This window comes from Hetaerina americana, unplaced genomic scaffold (genome assembly GCF_022747635.1).
Source record: "Hetaerina americana unplaced genomic scaffold, ioHetAmer1.1.p SCAF_5, whole genome shotgun sequence".
Lineage (NCBI taxonomy): Eukaryota > Metazoa > Arthropoda > Insecta > Odonata > Calopterygidae > Hetaerina > Hetaerina americana.
The window spans coordinates 29,580,943-29,608,126 of NW_027287095.1; the positions used below are offsets into that span (position 1 = coordinate 29,580,943).

At 36.4% G+C, this 27,184-nt stretch overlaps 1 protein-coding gene across 2 annotated transcripts in view; it reads left to right on the forward strand.

Annotated features, from left to right (window-relative positions):
* The window catches only part of LOC139693856 (protein I'm not dead yet-like), a 99,118-nt gene extending 77,606 nt beyond the window's left edge, over positions 1 to 21,512 (forward strand). For both annotated transcript variants that reach the window (XM_071592165.1, XM_071592164.1), the window contains 11 exons: positions 4,861 to 5,126; positions 5,775 to 5,889; positions 9,219 to 9,370; positions 9,698 to 9,823; positions 10,063 to 10,185; positions 10,758 to 10,949; positions 12,403 to 12,497; positions 14,897 to 14,983; positions 16,203 to 16,396; positions 16,943 to 17,080; positions 20,154 to 21,512. In XM_071592165.1, the coding sequence (XP_071448266.1) occupies positions 4,861 to 5,126; positions 5,775 to 5,889; positions 9,219 to 9,370; positions 9,698 to 9,823; positions 10,063 to 10,185; positions 10,758 to 10,949; positions 12,403 to 12,497; positions 14,897 to 14,983; positions 16,203 to 16,396; positions 16,943 to 17,080; positions 20,154 to 20,330 (1,665 nt within the window). In that variant the 3' untranslated portion in view covers positions 20,331 to 21,512. The remainder of the gene's footprint in view (positions 1 to 4,860; positions 5,127 to 5,774; positions 5,890 to 9,218; positions 9,371 to 9,697; positions 9,824 to 10,062; positions 10,186 to 10,757; positions 10,950 to 12,402; positions 12,498 to 14,896; positions 14,984 to 16,202; positions 16,397 to 16,942; positions 17,081 to 20,153) is intronic.
* The last annotated feature ends 5,672 nt before the right edge of the window (positions 21,513 to 27,184 follow it).

Here is a 27,184-nt window from a genome sequence, read left to right on the forward strand (position 1 = left end):
ATTGACACCGGTGGGGAAATGGGAGGAATACATTGCATATCCACTCGGGTTTGTTTTTACTCGCATTGTCTCCGGTAACAAGATCATTTTCATTTCAGTAAGGAAGTGCAGCCGAATGGGTTGAGTGCTTTTCATTGGCGGGTCGCATCAATGGCGCATCAGACAAGGAGTCTCAATTCGTTGTGAAAGAGACGTACGGTACAATATGTTCGAAAGGGAGGAAGATGGAGTGTAATTGGCTACCCCAAGTCGACGCGATGGCCGTCCGCTCGACACAGTCGAAGAAACCCCTCTATGTATATTATTATTATTAAAAATACACATGTGCTAATAGACATTGTCAGGTGGCACACAAGTCCCAAATAATTGCAAAAGATAATACATAAAACCAGACTTCAAAACACAAAACTCTTTAACAAAACAAGTGAATCCCCATCCCATTTACAACCATTAATCAGCAAGAAAAAAAAAGATAAATTAAAAAAAATTAAGCTATTACATATAATACCATACACCACACATCATTCAAATTATTACATATATGCCTTACATCTATTCTTAAAAGTATACACTCTGTTAGGAAAGGGCTCGAATATTTTTGCAGGTAAGGTGTTCCACTCAACAATTGTTCTATTTAGAAAAGAAATTTTTTTTTTATTTGTCCTCTGTATATATTCATCGGCGAGAGAGATCACCGCAAAATATTCTTTCTCCGCGTCTTCAGCTACGGAAATTCTTTCATCAAGAAGTCCATTTTCTTGAAAATCTATCTGATGAAAAGTAAAGCAGATTAATATTTTCCACTTTAATCCTGAGTTGCAGAATGATGTCGGTGATGTCGCAAATCATTCTCCTCCAATCAATCTCCTCCTGGGGCAGAGAGATGTACCCGACCGTCCCTAAATTATTATTTTCAATTCGGTTTGTGAATTTGAATTGAGCTTCAGATCTTTAGGGATAATTGGAAGTTGCAGGTAGGCATATTTGAATGAAGGTAATGAAAAAAGTGCATAATGACATAGCATCTTAAAAAATGTATGACGCCGTATAATAATCGCTAAACGAGTCAGATTTCAACGTTTATGCATACTCATATGGATCGTCGCTTGTGATTTTTCCAAGATGTCTTATTAGTAGTGAAGTCAAAAATTTAGAACCTAAGGTCAAAATATTTGTTCCTTGGGAAGAAAAGATAACTTAGAAATTTACTGGCGTCCTAGTAACGGTTCCTTGAACCTAACACAATGCACATTTCTTTTCTCATTTCAAGTCTTTCTTATTCTCATAGGTTTGCGGACGGACGGGCCTAAAGAAAGCCTATCTCATCTTTGCCACATTTCAAGACGATTTGCTCGAGTAACCTTCACAAAAGTTTTGGTTTTAAACTCATTATAAATTAAATGGTGCTCGATATGTACACTTCACCCAGATAACTTTACTTTCAGCTTTTCTCTCCTCAGTTTTAATTTATTTCAAAGTTCCTACAAAATATACCTTGTTTACCCTTTTTTCGTAAAACTAAGGCAAAATTTGCGGAACTTTGAATGATTGTCCTTCTGCAAAGATGATTTGACAAATTTATTTCCCTATTTCGTTAGACGGTAATTCTGACTATGATTTGAGACGAATTACATCTGTTAAAATAGAATATTAAATTTTCAATTAATACGATAATGCGAATCACACTTCATTAACAGCACGGAGGCTGGAGATGTTATAAAATCCATGGGATGAGGGTGATTCAAGTATTTTCTCTTAATCCCCATGCCAGCCTGAAATTTCCTCTTCGCAAATTCTTTTCGAAACATCATCATTCTCTCCTGGTGAGAGTTGGTCGATACCACTTGCAATATTTGAATTTCCACATTCTGATTTTTTAATATCATTGGAATTATTTTGGAAGCAATTGGCTGTCTTGCCTAAATATTGGACGTTCCTCCATCGAGAGAAGAACTGCGGAAAATAATGCAAACATATTGCGGGCACTCACTGCGTATTTCTTGTCATATTTTTATAAATTTTCCTTCGAAGTGCTTTGGAACGGACATCCAAGGGTGGAGCCATGGGCTGTATTTTTCCTTTGCGAAGTTAAGAACTAATGAGGAAGTCAGAGAGGAAGAGAACGGAGAGTGGCAGCAAATGATTAACTTCCTAATACTGATGGCATGCATACATCAAACTAGAGACTCCATCACGTGATGTCTGCGATCCGGTCCGCTCTTACGTGTACATCTAAGAATATCGAAAACCAATTTTTCATGGCTATAATGATGATATTTTAACGAAAGTGTGCCACGTTTTCCCGTGTATTAGTTTTGACTGGATATAGTCGCAACCATGTCAACTACTGTGCCGAATAACTGCAAGGAATGTGTACGCCACTGAACAACCTCCCATGTAATAAACACAGTCCTCGCTGTTATCATCATCAGTCGAAAACTTCAATATTTACACTCTTTTCTTTTGTTGCGACAACGCGTTCCGATCTGCAGTGACATCTTCGGATTGAATTCACAAGATGGCGATGAAGATGGCTTTGGGCGTCAACTCTATTTTCGCAATTCTAGGTCCGTATTCAATGTATGCGGATAAAACAAATAGATGCCACATGTACAGGCGTTAATGCATTTTCTCGAAACAAGGCACATACATACGTTAATTCATCACAAGGGGGATTCAAATGGTTGCGCACTTTCGGTTAAATTAAAATTACTTAACCGACAGTAGAATTCTGACGTGCCACCGGCCATCGTAAAAAAAAGCTGATTACGTTTTCATTTTACCAATGGCAAGCTGTTGACTCCAGAGTAATTCTACTCATTCGAAGAGTACCAGGAAGATGACGACATGATATTTCTTTGTAAATAGTGTGCATGGGGAGGTTATTCGTCGGGGACCCTAGAGGTCAGGTACATGAACTTGACCACGGATGTGGAAAGAAGGCCTTGACCTGATAAAGAACTTAAGACCCCCCCCCGCTTTCCATCACAGGAGCCTTTTGTCCAACTTAGCCTGTAGGGATAGGTAATTGAAGTAGCTATGCTCATCTTCTGGCCTAGGCTCGATTCGTTTCACTCTAGCGCATCAAGCAGGGCGGACGGCATATTTGACACTCATGGAATTTCAAACGCCCTGGACCCTGATTTCACATTAAATCTTTTCCTTTCGCAAGTCGTCCCATTCCCACTCATTCAAACATATGGCATTCCATTGATCATCATAGTAAAACTTGTCGTTGTTGGTTAATAGGCTCCCACGGTTGTAGGTTCCTGCTGCAAATTCCTCGTTCTTTTCCCGTTGACACCTCTCCCGAGTCCTTCAATGGGGGAGCGTCAATTCTGTGGCCATCGGAAGGGGGTCGCCATCTTCAGGTCATCGAGAGGAGATGCTCGTGGGGGCTCCACTGGATCGCCTTAGAGCTCGAATCTGGAGAAGGCGGTCGGAGCGCAGATGAAAGTGTCCTACTAAAGGACGAATTGCGGCTGCAACGGAGAGTAAAAAAAAACACTCAACTGGAAAACCCGTTTCGCTCCGTCATCCGCGCTCTTCCATCGCCCGGTGAAAAAGATACGCAAGCCTGTTTTATGTTAGGATGATTTGCATCTGCCATCTGTCGCCTACGTTGGGGCGTCTCGAATTTTCCTCCAGCACAACCTTTCTTGGATTGGTTGGAAAGCGGAGCCAATCAAATCGCGTCTCTCGGCTTCCGTGATCGTGAGAAAAAGTGCTGTTTCGCACACGTTTCTAATAATAAACAAGTTCATTAACCCCGCGCACGAGCATAGATCTTTTCCCCAATGACTACGTAACTCTCAAATATTACTTGCCCGGACGTGATAGAAGTTAAACAGTTTTGAGTAATTATGTTTCATAGAAATGCCATTTTACTGCATTTTGAAATTTATTTTTCCTCACTGAAAAATTTGGGGGAATAAGATATATTTTACCAGGGATATATAGCATTTGTATTTACTAATTGTTTACAATTTAAGAACTGTTTCATGAAAAAACTTATTTATTTGAATTAAAACTTTTCATTATTTGAAAATTGATAATATTTATGACAGCACACTACATATATGCATGACAGCATATATATATATATATATATATATATATATATATATATATATATATATATATATATATATATATATATATACCTTTTTTATGACTTCCCATGAATGTAATCACGTTGGAAGTGAACATTAGGTTGCCGTTTGACTTATGTAACCATTAAAATGTATGCTGGTATATTATTGTAGCTTCAGTGAAGCGAATCATTTCAATTTAAACTGCTTTTTTTCGTATGTCCTATTTCATAGCTGTTTCCGATGATTGTTTGTTCGTAAATGTGAATAAATTAATATATATTCCATTGCATTACCTTCGCTTTAACATTTCAAAACCATACTTAATCATTTATATGATGCCAAAAATTTTAACTGCTACTCTTCTAATCCTCAACCATATTTCTAACAGAGTAGGTGGCCCACGTGAACTAATAGCCGTGGGTTATAGTATGAAAACTGTCACACCTAATGCATCAGTAGTTCGGTAATGATGCATCGTTGAAACTCACGAAATGAATAAAGCCTTATTTTCTTGTAAACCATCCTTAAATGATCATGCACTAACCAAGCTCGACAATATGTGCCTTAAACGCTCACCCTGATTCCTACAGGCTCACCTGGTGATCCTGTGGGGATCCCTGGGAATGTATTCGCTTATTTAACGGCATGCTAACGTTACTGTGACCGGCATACTAACGGTACTTTTTTTGTTTAACATGTTTGTAAACCAACCAATCTAAAGACAGTATATTAATTCAATTCATTTCACGTGTTTGGTTCTCCTTAGGCTGCACGTTGCGGCTATGTGGTGCTCTTGATGGCAATTTACTGGATGACCGATGCCGTTCCGCTTCCTGTGACTTCTCTGCTACCAGTAGCTCTGTTCCCACTTCTAGGTGTCTTATCAACCGAGGAAGTGTGCGTGGCTTACCTGAAGGAGACCAACATGATGTTCATCGGAGGTCTTGCCGTTGCCCTCGCCATTGAACATTGCCACCTGCACGAGAGGATAGCCTTAAAGGTTCTCCTCCTCGTGGGCACCAGCCCTCGCCTGTGAGTACGAATGATTGTTTTGTCCAGCAAGAGGAGAGGTTTCCCGAATTTTAGTATTTTTAGATAGAGTATTTGTTCCGAATTCCAGCCCTGCAGTTCAATATTATAAAACCCAAATATCCCTCAGCATGAGGGTAGATAGGCATTTTAAATCTTACTTTTATTCAAGTTTCAAAACAAAGCTAAGCGTGGGGATTCACTGTATCATTATTTTACTCCCCTATGTTGCATCAAAACTTTGAATAGAATTGTCACAAATTTGATTGAATTAACAAAGCAGTAATATTAGCAACATAAAATGCAACGGGTGCTGTATCTAAGATGTTGTCTCTGCTATTATCTTTCTTGAACGACGAACGGTTTACAATTTTATTTTCAATTATAACACAGTCTTGCTTTACGTAAATCTTCTATCTTCACTCGTCCAATGCTTCAACTTTCTTCTTACATCTCCGCTTCCACCCTCTTCTCGAGTTTTTTTTCTCTTTTCTCTCTCCTTTCTTCAATCTTTTATTTTGTATGCCACCCGATCTTCTTCCAATTTCCTCTTACCCTGGGATTATTACTCGTTCTATTCTACTTGCTGTTCTTTGGCCCTGTTTGGTTATTTGTCTCAATTCACATTCATTGTTTTCCATTCCACTGCAGATTAATGCTGGGGTTCATGCTGACCACCATGTTCTTGTCAATGTGGATTTCCAACACGGCTACTACTGCAATGATGGCTCCCATCGTTGCGGCCGTTCTAAAGGAGCTCAAGATGGTGAGTCACTAACATTACATACTGTTCATTGGTAAAAAATAACCAATGCTTGTTGAGGAAATGAACTAAGAGCAAGTCTGTAGGCGGCAATGATAGTGGGACAATGAGAAATTATTGATATCCCAGTTTTAAAAATCAATAAAGGCAGTTCTTAGGTTTAAACAACGGTCCCACCTCAACAAACGCAATTCGATATTCTGCCTCTCCCTTCCAACTTGAAATATTGCGTCTTACGGGAAAACCATAAGCGTCATCATTCCCATTATTGGTTTGACGCAGCCAACCACTCAATTCTCATATCGGCTGACCCCTTCACGCCTTCGTATCTCTTCCCTCTCGCGTCTACAAGTTTCTTTCGCGCGTATGAGTGAATAGGTAATTTAATTAAGAGGCTGGGATAGTTGGGCTGAATACTACCCCCATATATTGCATTTAGAATGATAAAATTTGGTCTATAAAAGTTTTTTTGCATATAGTATGTGTATTGAGAGGGTTCGACCACTACTTTTAATGCTCATATGAAAGAGTAAGAAATTATATCAAAAGAAATTCTGCAGAAACGTGCATTTATAGTAAAAAAATCATTGTGGTACATTTTGCTAGGGGAATAGCGGATAGCGGAGGAACGAAGATGAACGGAACGCCTGCTTTGAGCAAACAAATCTTAGCGTCAGATTATTGTTCTATGCTATAATAGCAGAATGAACATTAAATATCAAATTGGGCAATTAAAAGTTAGAATAATTGAAAGTTTTTGTCATTAATGAAGTATAGTAAGCGGTAATAGGAGGAGAGAGAAAAATACACGTATAAAATCAAACTTATTCGGAGCATCTAAAAATGGAGGGTTGTTGTAGTGTAAAAATTCTCAGGAGAGTTTTTATTTCGTGATTTGTTCGTTGCAGTCTTTCAATAGAAACCCTTCACCATTTTAATCACACATTTAGGCTCTTGCCTCGACCATGGTAGCACCAGGTTTTTCACGTCGTCGTCGAAAGATGCCGCCGTCAGTTCTCATAACCCGTTCTCCATGACGTTTGTCGCCTCTCGGTCACTCTCTGTCCAAGTAAGAATGTCTTCGGAGGAAGAAATGCATGATAATTATTTGGTGCGAGGTCCGGAAAGGCCGTCGGTAGGAATCCTCCCACCCAAACTGATCAAGCGCGCACGGACGGCCGGCCACCCGTGTGTGTGACTGCTATACCTCAAAGAGGTCCATTGACGTACGGGCTCATCTTTGATTCCAAATTACACGCAACACTTCCTCCAGCGTTTCACAGTTTATTAGGAAATTCTTAGCTGGCCAGAGACTGGGGAGTGACCACATGACGAAAGACACGGTCACTAGGAATTAGCTACGGGTGGCGACCCACTTAGATGATGACAAAGGAAAACCTACGTACGACACAAGACTAGGGCATAAATTTCATCGTCGATTATGGGGTGACGTAGGTTATGTCTGCTCCAAAAAAAAAACTTTTTTTACGCTCTCATATTGCAATCCTCCCCACTCTGGACGCTCCATGTGAAAAGGCCGTCCTCGAAATTATCGAAAAACTATATTTATCCTCATTATTGTAAATTGTTCAAATCTGTTAGGAAATTTGTTTATAATAGTGTTCGTCCAGGTACCAACTATGTATGTATACATTGAATTTCTGAGAGCGCTTTTCACCTCGTAAAACATGTGAAAAGAGAAGCGATACTCAGCAATTCCGTCTCGACTTCCCTTAGCCACAGCGTAAATATGATATCCGATCTGAACACTGAATTATTTTTGTAGATATAATAGTTTGGACTTGGCTTTGTCTTTGAAACCATCATTGGAGAAAGCTTGGTGAGTGTAATGCGGGAAGAGGTTATCAAGGATAAATCATCAAAGGCTTGCAAAAATGCATCATTTACACCTACTTTGGCACTATCGGCTCCTTATTAGAGGCAGATCCAGGCTATCCCCCGCATACCATTCAAGAAAAGACCTTATGTAGCATAATTTCTATAAGGTCTGGCCAAAAATACAATGGGCGCACGCCCTACTATGGGTATTTATTTGGACCTGTGCCTTGAACGAGTACATACCTTGGGTCTTGAGGTCCAAATGGTGCGCTTCCATGGACTGAGAAATGATTCTAAATCCTTAGTGTGAGGGAGGATAAATTACAATGCCCCTCAACATTTTGTCACCTTTTTCCCAATGCATTTAAACGTGACTGTTTCCAGACTTGCCCAAATGCTTGATTGGATACAAATATTCTTTGACTGGTCTTGATGTCTCCCCACATTTGAAATTGGCTCAAATGTGATTAAAGATACATTTAATGTGATGTAATCTTGGCATTTTTTGGCGTTTGTTGAGGTAATACTGAGCTATGTTGCACTTGTCAGATTCCAAACAGGGCACATAGTTGTCCAACAGAGGATTACCTAATTAAAAATTAGAGAAAGAGATGTGAAAAACAATATGTACTCTAGAGAATCTTGTTTTTCCAAGAGCAATGATATGATAGGGGACTTATATATAACCTGTACATGTGTAAACTTCTTAGGCGTATGTGGTATATGGAGAGTTATGTGGGCAGTGTGAGGAAAAAGGAGTAAGACAGAGGTATCCATTATCACTCATACTTTCCAACTTTTTGGTAGAGAAAATGGTAAAATTGGCATTGAAGGAATTTTATAAAGGAACAGGTTGTTGGGAAATCCGTGAAATCAAGTTTACGGATGGTCAAGCTTTAGTTAGAGAGGAAATAGGTATGTGGCATTGAAGAAGGATTTATTGTTGTTTTGGATATCAGCTTGTGTTTAGTCAGGACAGACAAAATGTGTCATTGCACCATTGTATAGCCTTTTTCCATCCAAAATATAGTAAATGGTAGACTACCAAATAATAATAATTATATTTGATAGTATTTAATGAAAGTTCCCCTCAACTAATCTGATTCATTTTCCATTACCCACCAATTTTCATTGATGCTTTCCTAGCCCACAATAAACAATTACGATTTGTGACAGACATGCATGTAAACTTTATGTAATCATAATAATGTAGTTTAAAGTTCTAGGCCTTCCCTAGCCCATGGGATAATTATGACAATCACGTAAGAAGCAAGGGAAAATTTGTTATAATACAATAACCCTAGAAATTTGATTTACCCAAAATATTGCAAATTATACCATGTTCTAAAATTGTTCTAAATAGTAAAGGAACGATTTCAGTTTATACCTGTTGGGAAATATACTGTGATCTTAAAAAATACTTTATCTGGTATATTGTAATAATTGAACTAGGAGAATTAACTGAGAACATTTTCTCTTTTATATTCATAAAGAAATCTTCACCTTGGGGTGCTTCACAAAAGAGAAGTATAACTTCTATAACAGATAAAGTATCTGCAGCTGAGGAAGGAAATGCTAGTTCAACAATGGAAACTGAGAAAGAGCCAGTGCCTCGCAAAAGCAGTGTTGATGCTGATGAAGAAAAGTATGTCTCTCTTCCTTCAGTAGCATGTCTTGTTGTTTATTTTATATATTTACACACACACACACATTCAAACATGAAATCCTACCATATGGCGAACAAATATTCATTCACATGGATATATATATTTCAAAGTATCAACTTCCCTGTAAACTTAAAGTCTTTTGTTTTAATTTCTCCCGGCAATGACTATGGTTTGAAACTAAAAAAGGTTTCATGTTCATTTATGAGCTAGATATCATGTGTTTGCATAGCCCTGCATATTTCAAAATGCATATCCCAGATTGTTTCAGTGAATAGCAAAAAAAGTTGAATATTTTACTCTTTCAGTCATGAGGGGCCTTCACAAGAAACAATTTGCTATTATCTTGGTATAGCTTATGCTGCTAATATTGGTGGAACTGGAACTGTCACAGGAACTGGGACCAACCTCACATTTATGGGCATATTTGAAAGGTAAGGAATACTATATATGAATATGTTTAAATGAGTTATTGATGTATAGGTACCATTTCATAAATATCATTTGATCATGTTATTAATATTGATACATTTATAAAACAGTTTAAATAAAGTTTGGAGTGTCTACCATTATCATAGGATATTAAAACAAATGATCATACCCTGTCAAATTCTAAAATAAATTATTTATATTTTAATACTTTTATCTTTCATGTTACTCCTGAAATATGAAGTCTCTTCCCCCATGCTACAGGACTTAATTTTGCGACATGGATGATTTTCAATGTTCCAGGAATGCTAATAAATATTTTCCTGGCCTGGGTTTGGCTGCAGGTGCTATTCATGAGGCTTTTCAGGTATTTATTTACTTGTTAAGATAAGAAAACGCCTGATGAAATACCTACCTATGTCTAAGCCATTTCTGAAAATTCTCCAATAATTCATATTCAGCGGAGATTATTCAAAAGTATATTGTATATGAATTATGCCCATTTTATTGTTGACTTAACATTTGAAGAGCTTTTTGAAGTGCAGTATCATTGTAAGTACTAATGTAAAACTTGTATGCTGGAGTAATAAATAATTTTGCAAATAATCTCCTATAACATTTGGGAAAATACTGACATCTAAAAACTGGTTATTTATCAAGTAAGGATAATATATGAATTGGTATTAAAATTAAAGTACCTTACCTTTTTAACATTTCTGTGTGTATTATTTCCAGTAGATAATATTTGGATTTAAATTTTCTAAGGAAAAGAAAAACCATTGATTTCTGCCCTCCTCTATTAGTAATTCTTTGTAATTTCAGAGTGATGGCAAATAGACTCAATTAGCTAAATCTGGCTGGACTGTACTATATTTCATTGAGATTCATTCTTGTTCATATAAATGAATTTCTTTCCTAATATGCTTATTTATTTAACAGGGGAGGGATAGAAGGTGGTGGTCCAGAAGCATCAAAGAAGATTAAGGAAATGATTCACCACAAGTATGAGCAGCTAGGACCTATGACTTTCCACGAAAGCAGTGTACTTACCCTCTTCATTTTTCTGGTCCTGTTGTGGTTTTTCCGATCTCCACAGTTTATCACTGGGTGGGCAGATATTATCACAGATATGTAAGTATCATGTCCACTACTCTGAGAGATAAAATATTTTGTTTGGTGAGGAAGTTGCACTTTCTCTAGACATCAGCCTAAAAGGTTATTAAGGTCACAATAACAAAAAAAAATCCATTGAATGACAATTAAGTTACCATTATAAAAGTTTGACATGCTACAAACTACACACTCACTTTTCCTATGCAGGGTATACATGGACACCATAACGGTATTCTTTATTACTAATCCCTCATTGAGAAAACCTAATTTTTTCTTGGCTATTGTGAATCAAGATTGGTATTCTTTTATGATGCATTAATATAGATGCACCATAAAGTAATATCCAATGGTCAAAGTCATAGATTTACCCTCATGGGAAATAGCTCTATGTCATCAATAAACCTGTGATTAATAGTCCATCTTTGTTGAGTTGCATTGGATAATAGGATACATAGTTCCTATGGTAACAACTGGTCACCATTGAATTATCAATATTATACTTATAATGCAACAATTTCAGAGCGTAAAAATCATTCGCCTTGACTGGGACTCGAACCCAGATCCCTCAATATCCGGTCGAGTGCTTTTGCCACTTAAGCTACCGAGGCGTCCTCTTAAACTCTGAAATTTTGGGGCTTTTAAAGGAACTAGATGTTATGACAATTTCAGAGTTTAAGAGGATGCCTCGGTAGCTTAAGTGGCTAAAGCACTCGACCGGATATTGAGGGATCTGGGTTCGAGTCCCAGTCAAGGCGAATGATTTTTACGCTCTGAAATTGTTGCATTAAAATGCACATTAGCGGATGACTCCGTTAAAAGTTACTGTTGCGGCATCTCCCGCAGTTCCTTTGGAATTATACTTATACTTAAAAGTGGTATTTCCTACTCATAAAAATTGATTCCTGTTGAAAGAGTGGTTTAAGTTCATGTTAAATGGATTCACATCTTCATTCTCTGGACCTTATTTCTGATAAAATTTGGTGCCTGTTCTTATGCATTTAATATCTCTATTGTTGTTCAAAATATTGCATATCAAAGTCAAAACTAGCATTTGAGATACAGGAAAGAATCCATAAAAATTTACAAATACGGCAAAAGGTTTTCATATTTGGCATACAAATTTTAAAATTAAGGTGATTTAAATCATTTTAGTTTTGACTTGCTTCTATTTCTGGAAATGAAACTCTAATTCTTTTATTTAATAAAATATACTTATCTGACATTTTCTATAATAAAAACTTATGTAAGTAGCGGTTATTTAAAACAAGTATCGTAAAATGTAGGCCATGCATATGGGCAGAATCAGCCAAATATTTTGGAGTAATGCCTCTGTTAACATTCAAAAATTTACTTGAATACCAAGGTGCCACTTTAAGAAAGAATACAAGTAGAATGTAAGGGCAATCCTGCATATATTGGTAGAGTGAGACCACCTTCTAATTCATTACACCTTTTCTCTGTTTTTTTATAGAAAAATCAAGGATGCTACACCTGCAATTTTCATAGTTTTTCTAATGTACGTATTGCCTGCAAATCTAGACTTCTTGCCATGGACTGTGAAAAATGGTAGGTTTCCATTGGACAAAAGTGTCTCTAGCTTCAAGCACTGATACTATCAATGAATTTCTTTTGATATCCCCCATCCTTTTAATTTATTAATTCCTGTTAATCATGTAGTCAGTGTTTTAGCAATGGAAATAACAATTAGATAGTTAATACCACAGCACCAAACTGAAACTTACGGCAAACTTTCCATATGACACCCATTAATCTCTTCAATACCCTATAGTGAGTATAAGAATATATTTTCTTACCTTCCTCAAATCAAAATGTAACATGACATTCAAAAAAATGAAAAACAATTTCAGAGACTAAATCTTTTCTCTAATTTGCGTGCTGTACTTAGAAAGTCATTTAATCATCTGCTCTTGATTTCCTTAGATCATAAATTTTCTCCTATATGCAACTCTTTTATTTTATAGTCCCTTCTTATTACTTAAATCCCCTTAGTTTTTATTGCTGCTGCAATAATTAAAAACAGCAGTTTTGTGTATATCCTGATCCCTTTCAGTTCAAACTAGTTTTAGGCTCAATATTAATGGTAGTCTACTGTTTAAAGTAGACATTCAATGGTCATAGAGACTAACTACCGCTAACATTCTAATCATTGTTTAAAAATGATGCTAAGTATCCCACAAAATGTTTTCCCTTTTTCCATATGGGCTTCCATTTTTCCTACCTTCTTTGAATATTGTCTATCAACTTTCTCAACCCTTAACTATGCCTATCATTTTGTCATTTGTTTTTATTTCCATCTATTTAACTTTTTCTAATCCTCTCTACACTCACATCACAAAAGCCTCCTATTTATACTTATCCTCTTGCCTAAATGACTGAATTTTTCGAGCTACATAAGCATACATTTTATAACAAGAATAATATACTTTATTTATTTTGGTAAATGGTACAACCATATTAAATGTCATCAAAATAAATAGTGCAACATATAAACTAACACAACGTAAATTCTTAAATGAAATGAAGATTATAATTTAAATAATCATCACTCAAATAAAGCAGGTTTTTCAGTAACCAGGTATATACTACATTCTAACTCTGGATTCAATCCAATATTTACTGAGTTGGCAACCAGTTACACAATAGAATGTTAAAGTTATAAAATGAGTTATAAATTGAAGATGTGCTATTTTCTGGATAGGACTGCCCAGGCAACCTCAAGCAGCATGGGCTAAGGAACTCGCCCCTTACCCTAAATGTGAGAATACTATATGGCATAAGGCTTAGTACCAGGTGGGGTCTATCCATAAATTTGGCCTATCCAAAATTTGAGTTGACTCCCATGTGGTGTCCTATTCTCATATGATTGAAATTTTTAAAATATTACTTCTCGCTCAATATTTGCTACCATCTTATGTGTTCAAAGGTAAACAATAATTTCATGTTATTCAGTATATTTACTTCTATCAACTTGCACTTTTTATTGTGTTTTTACCAGTATTTCACTAGAGCCTTCTTGATGATTATTTTCCTAAATGGATTTTAGTGAGATTGTATGAATGGATTAACTAGAGATTCTATTTATGCTGAGGATTTTCCTTTTAATTATTTAAATAAATAGGGCAAAGGAAACATGATTGATGGGCAATGTAAGGGTATGGAGGGTTTACAGAGACAGAGTGAAATGGGAACACCAGACAGAAAGGTGAAGTTACTCAGGATGTAGAGAAGAGAATTCTATTTATACTATAAAATAAAAAAAATTCTTTCCATATCCTGTTCTACAATGTGTGCAATGTTGTCAGTATTGATGACCGTGGGTTGATGGAATGGGAGATCTATAAAAAAAATAATACTAACTCCCCAAATTGGACACCATCTGAGTGAGGTCAATATCATTTTAGCAATTACTAAATCATGTCTTTTCACAGACATTTTAATGTGAAAGATGCTGTAGACATTGAAAACAATGAAAACTTGAAAATTATTTAAGGCACTACTGTATGGCCCTTGAATTATGTTATTCAGTGATGTTGCTTTAATCTTATTAGGTCACTTAATCATCACTAACATAAATCAGCAATAATTTATAGGGCATAAACTAATGATTCTATTGTGGGAACAGTGCTAAAACGGAAATATGCCAAAAGCATTCCACTGCTGGTAACAGTACCTTTATTTTTAATTCTCTTCTCACAAGGAGATGAATGAGGATACAAAAATAACAGTTAATATTAAAAGCATAATTTTATGCCGGAAATCAACAGATTTAAGTATACATGAACCTATGCATCATTAAAGAGTTAATGATGAGAAATCGTTTTAGAACCATATCATTACTTTGGTAGTGATGGAACAACTTTTCTTTTGTAAATGAAGTCAATGGATTATGATTCACTTATGTTGGTTAATTGAATCCACTCATTTTGTTTTCCACTTGTTTCCAGGGAGAAGGCCACGGAGGGCATGCCCATCTCTGTTAACGTGGAAAGTATTACATGAGAGACTACCTTGGGGACTTATCTTATTACTTGGTAAGGCACAGTCATTAGTATAATAACCATCTTAAATCTGTAGTTTTGTTGAATTATTAGATACTATGGATGTATTTAATGGGTTTATCCCTATTTATTTATTTAGAATTCCTCAATCAAACTTTAAAATTAGAGTAAATAGAAAATATTTCAGGGTAATTTTTTTTAATGCATTATTGTCAAATATGCACAATCATGTATTTAAATTATCATTTTTTAAATGGCAAAATACCAAATTATTTTTATATAAGTTTATTGCAATTATATTAATGTATGATTTCAATCTGGCGAAAACTGTTCTGAAATGCTTTTACAAAGTTGGCAGTGCATCTCATACCAGCCTTTTTTCTAAGCAGATTAGAAAAAATCAGCTTTTATGCTCAATCCATGTTTGTTAGATTTTGATAAAAAGTGTACTTCTACACTATTTTTAATAACGTTGCTCAAGAGAATTTCAAAGATTAAATTGCCAATATTTTTTCACAATTTTATTCCTGATTCTGTAGTGTGTATGTCTAAATGCTGATAAGTGTGGCCCTTTTACATATGAGTAACGGTGTGTGGATATCATTCCTGACAGCATAAAAATTATTTGATTCCACCAACTGATCACACAAATAAAATTGTGAATTTTCTATAGAGTGACCACTTTGAGTGGCTACAATGACTCCTTCATTTTATAGTACATATAAGAAAAACAACAATTCAAAATTAGTTCAAATGCATTGCTGTTGTAATTTAACAGTAATTAGTTGCGTATGTACAGCACAAGTCCCACAGAGTACTATTTGCTCTCTATTACAGGGAAAAGGGTACACCAGAATACCTCTTACAGATGATGTGATCTATTGTTCACCTTACACATCATGATACTGTCCCTAATTTTAGTTACCCTTCTCACCATCCTCCTTATCTCTTTGCTTCCAATCTTGCTATTTATATGACTACACTATTGAGAGCTCCCTTGCCCAACCCTGCTAAAAAACCCAGAGAGTTTTTTTCATATCACTGTGTTGCAATTATTTTTAAACTTTGTATCTCTTTGTACTTATATCTAAATACATGTTTCAGAATATCTTTCATTGTCATTTCAAACTTTTCATTTCCAAGTTATCTTAAAAATATTAATTTCTGTTTGGCATTTCTCAGTAGAATAAGTGAACTATTTGAAAATCATATGCATATTATAGTTATTACAACTGGTTTTTGTGTCTCTAAGGTGGAGGCTTTGCAATGGCCAAAGCATGCAATGAATCTGGCCTCTCAAAATGGCTGGGAGAGCAGCTGGTGGTGTTAGAAGTGTTACCTCCCTGGGTCTTAGTATCAGTCATCTGTCTCATTACAACATTTGCCACCGAGGTCACCTCCAACACTGCAATTGCAAATATTTTCCTTCCTGTTCTGGGTGAAGTGGTAATAAAAACCATTGTTTATCAAATATTAATATTAATACTAAGGATTTATGCTTTTAAAATTTCTAGAGACAATTAAATTGCAGAAATCATAACCTGCTAAAACCAAATGTCTCAAGTTTCAGAAAATTCCGAGTGGAAGTGCCAACACAATTGGATGGCAATTGGCTACACAGGGTGTGTAGCTGCTTACTCAACCTATGTAGCCAGTTGACGTGCTTTGTGTAGCTAGTCACCTAGGTTGTGAAACCATCTGTTACGACACTTCCACTTGGACTGAATTGTCATTCTGTTCCTTTGGGTATATCTTATGTATATCTTTAGTCACTTTTTTAAAGAAGATTACTTGATTCTATTTGTAATGTGAGAATTATTACCAAAATGAAGTCAGCTTTACTTTCAAGTTATTCACATTTACTTAAGTTATATCTCAGTGATTGAAGTACCGACTCAAAAGACTGAATGAATTACAAACCTTATATAATGCATAGAGCCCATTTTATAATCATTATCTCAAATGAGCTTATATACATATTTTCTTTTTCAGTCTAAAGTCATTCACCAGCATCCTTTATACTTGATGATGCCGACAACTTTATGTTGTTCATATGCTTTCATGCTACCAGTGGCCACACCTCCAAATGCTATTGTTGTTGCTGTATCCAAAATGAAAACTGTTGATATGGTAAGATTTTGATATATTCAAAGGCATATACCACTGTAGGTACCACATTAATAGTCGACTACAGTTTATAGTCATTAAGTAAAACAATTTTTGTCTTTTTGCGGCTTTAATTGGTCAAATCAGTGGTATTTATTGAATTCTAGGCATTACTATTGTAGCAAATATTAACATAATATACATCATCATATAAATATTCCATTTATCCCAAGAAAAAACAATGTTGAAATGTATTCTAAAATCATATTCCACAAATCAAATCCTATAACTAAGGATGTGATTTACTCACATTGGTTTTTATAATAATTTTACTGTCACATAATATTCTTTTATTCATGGTTAGGAGTCCAACTGTAGCATTATGTAGCTCTATTAAAACAATGTAAATGTAAATACATATTATGTAGTATCACATACTAACAGTGGCATCATTTGCATGATGGGCCTGATGTGGTGCATCCCTTTGATTATTATAGAATTGATTCCTGTACCGCCATTCATGAAAATGCAGTCATTAATCACATTGTATTAGCACTAATGAAGCATCTCTATTTTTTGCTATCATTATACGTGGCATGTTTCATCCATCATGTTGTTGTCGCCTTTGAAAAATAACTCATGCTGGAGGTTCAGATGATATGGTTTGTTGGTTAGCCTCTCCCATCCCAATGAAATAGTTTGAGGTCAGTGAATAAGTAAAGATGTTCCCACATGATGTAATGGCCAAGTATTAGCTTATTATTTTGACTAAAGCTTGAAGATGAAATAATTTGGGTGTCCCTGAAAGTTCTGTATTATATGTAATTTGTTGAATGAATTCAATGACATTATTCAGAAAAGTTCTATTGTGGAGTCAACTCTTTAGACTACTGAGGTGGTTTCAGTAGCTTCTTTGGGTAGTGACTGAAAGGAGCCAGGCTTAACATGCTTACATGAAAAAGAGGTTTCTATACCGTATTCCAATATGATGGAGCTAAAACAGAAGTAGCATGAAATTCTGTCTTTGTCAACTTTTTGAGACATGAAATAAGTATATGAACTGCTTAGATATCAACCAACGTCCACACAGCTGGAGTCACCATTTCAGCCTTTTTTTCAACATACATTAGTGGTGCTGCCAAAAAAAACTCGTATTTAAATAGAGTGGGAGATCAGAGAACTTTTTTTTATTACAAAACTAATTAGAATATTAATTAAGCACACTGTATTGTTTTCATTTAAATAAGATGGAGTTAAGCAATTATTGTGGAACTCTAACCTAAAATAGATATACTGTAGGATTGAATTAATCTTATTTTTTTCACTAGTCATCAAATCTCAAATGAATTACTTACAAAATTTTATTTGAATGTGAATTTTTAGTTTTTATTTGTCGATAAATGTGATCACCCCCACAGAAACCCCACGGTCTGCACCAGTTGACTCACCTTTCAAAGAAGCCAAATCCATTCTACCGTAGAAGAAAAGGGATTTCTATAAACAACTTCATAGATGCTTAAGAATTAACTGTAAGAAGAAATGACTCTGTGACTATTCCTTCAAGTGGCCTTAGAAAGACATAAGAAAAAACTTTTAATATGCATGAGCAGTGAAATAAATTGCCATCAATTAGTAAAACTGTCCTTATCTTTGATCACAAAAAGGTCAAATGGAGAAAGTAATGTGCTGGCTTATCAGACTTTTTTCCTTGTTATTCAGTGCTGTGTTTTCTCATTCTAATATTTCATTTGAAAAAATTTGAGAATATAGAATATTTATTTGTAAAAAGAAAATTTGAAGGAGAAGCCAAAACAATGACTTTTAACAGAGTCATCCGCTAATATGCATTTCAATCCAACAATTTGAGAGTGTAATAATCATTTGCCTAAACCAGGATTTGAACCCAGATACCTCAATGTCCGGTCTAGTGCTCTGGCCAGTTAAGCTATCGAGGCGTCCTCTTAAACTCTGAAATTTTGGGGGCTTTAAAGGAACAAGATGTGGTGACAAAATACCATACATACAACGTCACAGGCATTCGTAGCAACAACAGACAACCTAGTGGACTGTGGTGCATTGTACATGACTATGAACGCTTGTGACATTGTTATGCACAATATTTTGTCACAGCATCTTGTTCCTTAAAAGCCCCCAAAATTTCAGAGTTTAAGAGGATGCATAGATATCTTAACTGGCTAAAGCACTCCGCATAGATATCTTAACTGGCTAAAGCACTCCGTCGGACAATGAGGGATCCAGGTTCAAATCCCAGTCAAGACGAATGATTATTACACCCTGAAATTGTTGCATTGAAACATATATATTCAGGCCTCAAATAGGATGTTTCATGATTTTTGATGGTCTATATACGAGTTTTCTCCCCATAAACAACTCCTGGAAAGAGGATAAAGAGTTGAATCAATCTCAGAGGAGGTTAGAGAAACCTAAAAAACCACAGATATCAACCCAAACATTAGTTTGATAGATGAGGGTAGAGCTCACTCAGTGCTGAGCCTAACCATGAGTGAAATTCACAGACCAGGGTAAGGGGGCAGTTCCTTTCCCTATGCCACCTATGGTTTCCCTTGAAAATCACACAGCTTGGGTGGAGCCGAGGGTACTTAGGGAGGTATGCCTGGGAATCAAACCTGGGTCTTCCTGGTTAGTAATCCAACCCCTGGACTACTGTTGTTGGGATAAATCAATATTTCATGGTTTGAATAAATATTTATGGGATTGTCTCTAACTACCACTTTGTATCAAATAATAATGTCTATAATCCACAGTCATTCACTTTATAAAAGGTCAAATGGATCAGGACCTGATTTAGAAATTTAAATGAAAGCCAATGAATATCTAATTCAATTAACCAAATAAGCTATGAGCTGTAGGTTTTAATAATCTTTTACCTCTCAATGATTGGTTTTGTTCTGATTGTTTGCATTTTTTTGAAAAGTTGTGGTGCCAGAATATTTATTTTAACTTTTTTTTATTACTTGTTTTTTATAACTATTTAGTTTGGTATCTTCACCCCTCTTATCTCTTTATGTTTGGATAGATGGTAATTTTTTTATTCCTCTTCATTTTCTGTCAACAGATGAGGGCTGGCATCATGATGAACTTCCTTTGTGTTTTTGTGATTTTAATCCTCTTCAACACACTTGGGCGAGTCATGTTCGAGATAGACTCATTTCCAGAGTGGGCAGAGGTGGCCAATTCTACAGAAAGCATTTCTTCTACTTCAACTGATACACCACTATTTCTATCACATTAAATCATAATGAATCAGCATTTGAATATGTATTTAAGGTGATCTGTAAAAAAAACTGAGCTCCATTGAAAAAGTTGAAGATATTGAAGAAAATTGTGGAGATATTTATAAGCCCTGCAGTGATCAATCTCGTGATCTTCAAAAATGTGATGCTGTCATAATGCGGAGTGCATTATTTGCTGCGTTTAATGTAGCCTTTGTACAAAGACTGGGTGGTGCCATTTATGGTATTTCCTTTGTATACACTGATAACTATATTTTATATGGTTATATAAAGAGTAAACCTTATCTTAAGTAGAGGTGTGTGGCAGGAGGGAACCCAAAGGCATATTAGCCATAATGGATTTGGGTGAGAATGAATAAATTTGTGCTCTCTGTATTAGAAAAGGATTAGTGTTGGGAAAGAAGATTGTCTGTATTTTGCTGCATTGGAGTGATTATCAAGACATCGAGAGTACGTGAAGAAGTGAATGACTAATATTTTATATAATACATAATGTGAATCCATGAAAGTATATTAGCTAAATAATAATACTCAAAATCTTACTACTCATAAGCAAGTCTTTGAGAGTAATAGGATAAACTGGTGCCAAAGGCATCATAAAATTTTTAAAGAGAAATTTAATTTAATTATACTTTTGTACTTTTTAATAAGCTCAAGTTCTTCCATCATTGGAATGTAAAGATTGTACATTGACTGAAGTGAGCAGGAGACAGTAATGCCCTGAAGCAATTGATATATTCAATGAACATATATTTTAAGAGTTATCCATTCATGAAAGATAGCAAAACATGTACAAATCCATTTTGTTCTATGAGAAAAATTGTTAAAATCTCAAGTTTTCAGATATTCTTGCAGTGAGGATTTGTTGGTTTAAGTCCGAATGTTATATATTCTGAAATGTGACCAGATTATGTAAGTTGTTGTACATCATCACATATCCACTAAATGAATTGTTAGCAATATGGAATGGATATTGAACTCTAGTTTTGGATCAGCACTGTATATAATTTTAATTGAAATCCAGTTTAAAATGCCAAAGAAAAGAGCAGAATTTTCTTTTAAAAAGAAGATTGTACATTTTAAAAAGCTGCAAGTGAAATATTATCTTAATCACTGATATGTGATTTAGACAGTGCATTCTGCAAAGTGTAAATATATTGTTAATAAACAATTTACATCAAGCTAGACTTCCTTTTTTGGTTATATGAAAAGAAAGCATATTCATCTAAGGATTCAGAAGTTTGTGCCAAGGATCTATTCAGTGGTAAATAATAATAGTTTGGTGGAGAACACAATGAACGTAGATGATGGTAGATAACTTGTAATAAAATAAAATAATGTAACTGTTACTTTCAGACATTTTTAGGAATCCTAAAATAATTTTGTTTTGTGAGGACATATTGCTGCTTGGTTAAACTTTTGCTTCCCTGGCACTTAACCAAAGAGGGATCTCCTCTATTTTCCATTATTAAATTTAATTGTTAACAATTTTTTTATCATGATCCATTTTTATTTCAAGGAATGCACATCTTTCAAGGAATGCTTGACATCATAGTTTGGGATAATTTTCTACTTAAGGGAAAAATATAGGGTATCATTTCTGTTTTTTTTAAGCAATTTATAAAACGAAAGGAATTATTGTGATAGTCAACAAATCAACCATTCAGCCCAAACTCACAATAATCAACCCAAAGCTAGATAGTCAATGTAGATCCATACAAGTATAATCATAAATTAGGGAAAATGGGTCAATTTTATTAGTCAATTTCATATGCCTCCTGCAGTTTCTCCAACCCTGCAGGAGGCATATGGATCTATGATCGGTTAGCCAAAAAATCACATGGTTTGGATAATATGGGAATGTCCAAATTCATCACCCAGAGTTAAGCCCAGGCTCTTGGATCAGTTTCTATGCAATATACCGATGTCTCTGGGTGAATTTATTTTATATTATTAATAATATTTCCTAGGCAGAAAAATGTTCAACCTATTCCAAAATTGTGTTTTTTATTTTAATGTCAATTTTAGATTTTTCTTTCCCCTTTCCTTTACCATTGATTTAGCCTTACTCTTGTTGATCTTTAATTTAAAATCTTTTAAGATTTGTGACATTATATCGGTCATTCTATCCATGTCTTTTTCAGAGTCCTCATTCATTGGCTAAGCTGTGACTACTTCCTCCATTCAATTTAATCTTTTTGGTATTTCCTTTTATATTTGTGATTGCTTCCTCTATAAGTAAAACAATACGTTTATGTGAGTGGGGACTGCCACACCTGATAGCTTCTTGTTTTTCTTGTATCCGTTTACATGAATGTGTCTTGTGGCAACTTCTTTTATCCATCCAATCAAAGATGATAAAAAAAGTAATTTTTATTACGATAATAATGTATAAATTAAATTAATTATACAATTCAAGTGATATTGGTGTCTCTATTAGCTTGAGTACCTCAGCCAGACTAGGAAAAATCTAAAATATCGAGTTGATGAGAGTAAGGTTAGTCTACTCGTATCCTGGGTGTTAGGCTAGATGTTCCACGACCAGGCTTGTCGGAAAAACAATTTTCAGGGAGGAAGGGCGGGTGGGGAGGGGGTGAAACGCTGCTATCGGCACCAGAGAGCATGCTGGGGGTAATATTGCCTTTTCCGATGCCTGCCCCCGCAGTATATCACAGACTGAGGGATTTGACTGAGTCCATCAGAATTTTTTGAAATATTCTGCGTCAACTCGGGTGTGGCCTTCACCTTTTTACACTAACCGTATTTTCCGGCCCATAAGACCCACCGGCGCATGAGAGGCATTGTATTTTTTCAGAATGAATAAATGATCGTATCACTTTTCCACTTGATAAAATTTATTTTTACAACCAGGTTTTGATGAATTACATCATCATCAGGTTACAAAATGAACTTGTGTGCCGTCTTATACACATTTAACATTCCGAAAGGAGGGGAGTGGATGTTGTAGGAAACAAGGGGAGGGAGAGAGAGAGAGAAGGGCGGAGCAAGGGGGAAAGGGGGGAGGGAGAGAAGGGAAACGTTTTCTATCAGTTATTCATTATGTTCGACTTCCACCACATCGCGCCTGAAGCTACTCAATTTGCGGTTTTTCAGATTAGAATCTACGAAAAATACTCGAATCAGAAAGAAAAAATCGACTTATTTGGATGGAAACACTTAACACGAAGAAAATTGAATTTTTACATTAAAAATTATCAGCTACACGTAAATCAACGTTTGTTCATCATAGACTCCTAAAAATTCGTCATGACTGGGCCGAAACGCCTTTCAGCTGTTTTGTACCGTGTTCTGAAGCGTATACTCCATCTCCCTGGCGTAGGAGAGGGGCCGTTCGGGTCAGCGGACAGTCGTCAGATTGCGAACCCGGACGAGGTGCTCCGAGCCGTGTAAGTGCCCCCACATTCCTCAGAACACCCAAGATGCACCCCCGAACAGCTGTTGTGGCTCATCGAGTTAGGCTTTGCAATTACCATAACGGAACTGTCAGGGGTGGCTGGCCGAGTCGGTGAGTCTGCTGCTAAAGCATCCGAAATCGAGACATTGCTAAACGCTTTTTCCTTCAGTGACTGCCCGAGGCGGGGCCACAGGGTGCTCACGCCTCGAAAGATACAGTGCACATACAAGGGGAACAAGGGAAAGGCCCATATGAGAGACACCGGACAAAGAGCACGGCACCTGGACTGAATAGGATCCCATAACCGAATACTGTAAGGTTGATCCGGACGGCAAGGTGATGGCAGAGTTATTCAGTAGGTGTGCGGAGATACGACGGGTACCACAAATGTGGAAGTGCAGCAAGGTCGTCTTACTACACAAGGGGAGCGAGATAGAAGGGCTAAAGTATCGGAGGCCAATCGCCCTCAACCCTACCAACCACAAAATATTCACTGGTATCCTGGCGGATCGCGTCATGGCCTGAGTCTTCCGTGGCCGGAGGCTGTCCTTTCCATTCCAGGGCTTCGCTCCGGTGAAGCAGGGCTTCATTGAATACAACTTTGTTGGTCATGCGAGGGGGATCATGTAGGAGATAGCTGTCATGTGGCTCGATCTGTCGGATGCGTTCCCCTCAATCCCACATCCGCACACCTTGAGGATGGTGGTGTATTTGGACATGCCTGAGGAAATAGTGGAACTCAAGGGGGACCTCTGCAGAGGTGCGAAGACCGACGTTGGTACGGTCAGGGGCACCGGAGGTAAGATAGAGTAACGTACCCTCTGTCGCCGTTCCTCTTGAAACTTGAAGTCTTGCGAAGAGAGCGACGACGGTGTTCCTTCCATCCGTGCGGGAGGTATACACGTGCCTTGGACTTTCTGTTGGCTTCCGCTCCAACGGGGTACCGGAAGAGGTGCTGGGTTTGATTCTGGAGGATGTCCAAAATCTGGATGTCTCGAACCTAGCACTATGATAAAAGATCGACGTAGTACACTAGTTCCTGGTCCCACACCTAGAGATCCCCCTTCGTACGACCCTGGTGCTTAAGTCCAAGCTGACGATGGTGGATAAGGGTGACTTTTATTTTAAATACTAGACGTTTTGCTCCTCTTAGGCGCCTTACTGAGCACGTTGTCAGGGAAATCAATCTATTTATAACGTTACCAGTAAAAGAAGCAAAATTTCGAGCATTAGGAAAGTAGGATTTCATCCTAAAAAGTGTAACTTATTATTGAATAAAACATAGCATAAAAAATACAACAGAAGTATCGACTGCCTTAGAGAAAATGGGAGCTATTTGCAAAGACTGCAATTGGACATAGCATATTATTATCCCTCAGCAGTACTACATTTTTTCTTGGTATTTAGAGCCGCGTTATCTTGAGAGAAATAGTTAAAGCAAAAATGATGCCTCGCCTCTATTCACTGAAAAGTTTCGTAACAATTCACTTTATCGTTGCAAATGTAATGTGCTATCCAACCGTTACTTAAAATATGTATTTGGTTGTATATAAAGCTTGTATCGCTTAACTTTACACAGCCAATGTCTAGTATGAAAACTTGATAACCCTTAGAAGACGAAACTTAAGTTATTTTAGTACTTAGTTCATAAACAAGTACATGCAATACGCAAATATTGCCTGTGGTATATTTTACAATTTCACATTTCAATTGATATCACTTCAAACTCCTCAGAGAATATATGACATATATAAACATTTACCATGGTTACCGTGTTTTATATGAAGGAGAAGTGAAGGTAAGGAAGCTGTAGTAGGAATTAAAAGAAATATCATGGAAATTTGTATTTCCATGTAAATCTAAGAGATTAGTGAACCCTTGGAAAATAGAACCATACTAAAGAAGGGCAGAGACGCTAAAGCGCAGATTCAATTCCCTGTCGTAAAAAGCCGGCTACGTTTGACATTTGAAGACGTTTATAAAATGGACCATTTGCATTCGGAAATCACTCTTCAGACAACCGAGGAAATGTTAACAGAAGAAAATAAAGTAAAGGAAACATCGGAAACAGAGGACAGGAATTATGTAGGTGTGAATTTTTTATCATCTATTTCGATTTGAATGGGGGAAAAAATGCTATTCAGTTTGCCATACAATGCCAGCTTCCATTACCAAATGTACTTTTCATTTTTTCCTGGCCAAAAATGCGGTCTTGATTTTCCTAATTTTACAAAAACTCTTTTAATGTAAGACTTTTCGCTTTGGTAACTACAAAGATACATTTAAGGCATTTTATAAAATGTTACGTTCATACGTTGGCAAGAATTGCAGAGTTTAATGAAAGAATGAGGGCTTCGTTAGTACGAATTCCACCTATGCTATATATTATATGAAAAATTATTTCAAATAATGCTTTTTAAGACAAAAAATGTTATAAAATAGGCATAGAGTCCCAGAAAGTTAGTTAATCAATTAATTCAAGTTTATTAAATGATCGCTACGATCATTAGAGTAACCAAGAGTCCAACATACTTAGCAAGCTAAAAATTATTTAATACATAGGAAACTGTTTCCAAAGTTTAAATCATCCAGAGATGAAGACAACCAAGAAAACAAACCCGCAGTCCGAGTCTGCATAACAACAGACACTGTAATTCAATGACATTAAGTCCGATTGCATCCACTGACTTAAACGTGTGGGCTGCATAAATATAAGGATATTTTAATAGTGCTACCCTGAATTTCCTCAGTGGTTTCATAGCGGTTAAGAAAATATCCCGAAAACAAATATTTCCTAAAAGTACTTGCACTACAAATTGGCATTTCTATTTTATCATCCCTCAGAGACCAGCATTTGTTAGCCCGCTGACACAGTAAATAACATATCGTACATGTGTAGTTGATATCCCACGCAGCTAAAGTTGTTCTCAGGATCATAAACAAAAGGATAGAGAGTAGGGCAAATGATTACTTAGGGGATGATCAGTTTGAGTTTAGGAAGGGGAGAGGTGCGCGTGATGCCATTGCAGTAATGAGATTATTAATCGAGAGGAATATAGAACACAACCAGGAGGTATTTGCCTGTTTCGTAGATTTCGAAAAAGCGTTTGACAGAGTGAATTGGGAAAAACTAATGAGTATATTGCAGAAAATAGGAATAGATTGGAGGGAAAGGAGGCTAATCCGCAACCGGTACATGTCTCAGACTGCTCAGGTGCGGGTGGGAAACGGGGAGTCCGGATGGGCAGTGTTAGGAAGGGGTGTAAGGCAGGGTTGCCCATTATCACCTTTGCTGTTCAACGTGTATACAGAGGAAATGATCAAAGAGGCATGGTAAGAACTCGAGGTAGGAATGAAAGTGGGCGGGGAATTCGTAAAATCAGTTAGGTTTGCTGATGACCAAGCTTTAGTTTGTCAGTCAGCCAAGGGGTTGCAGGC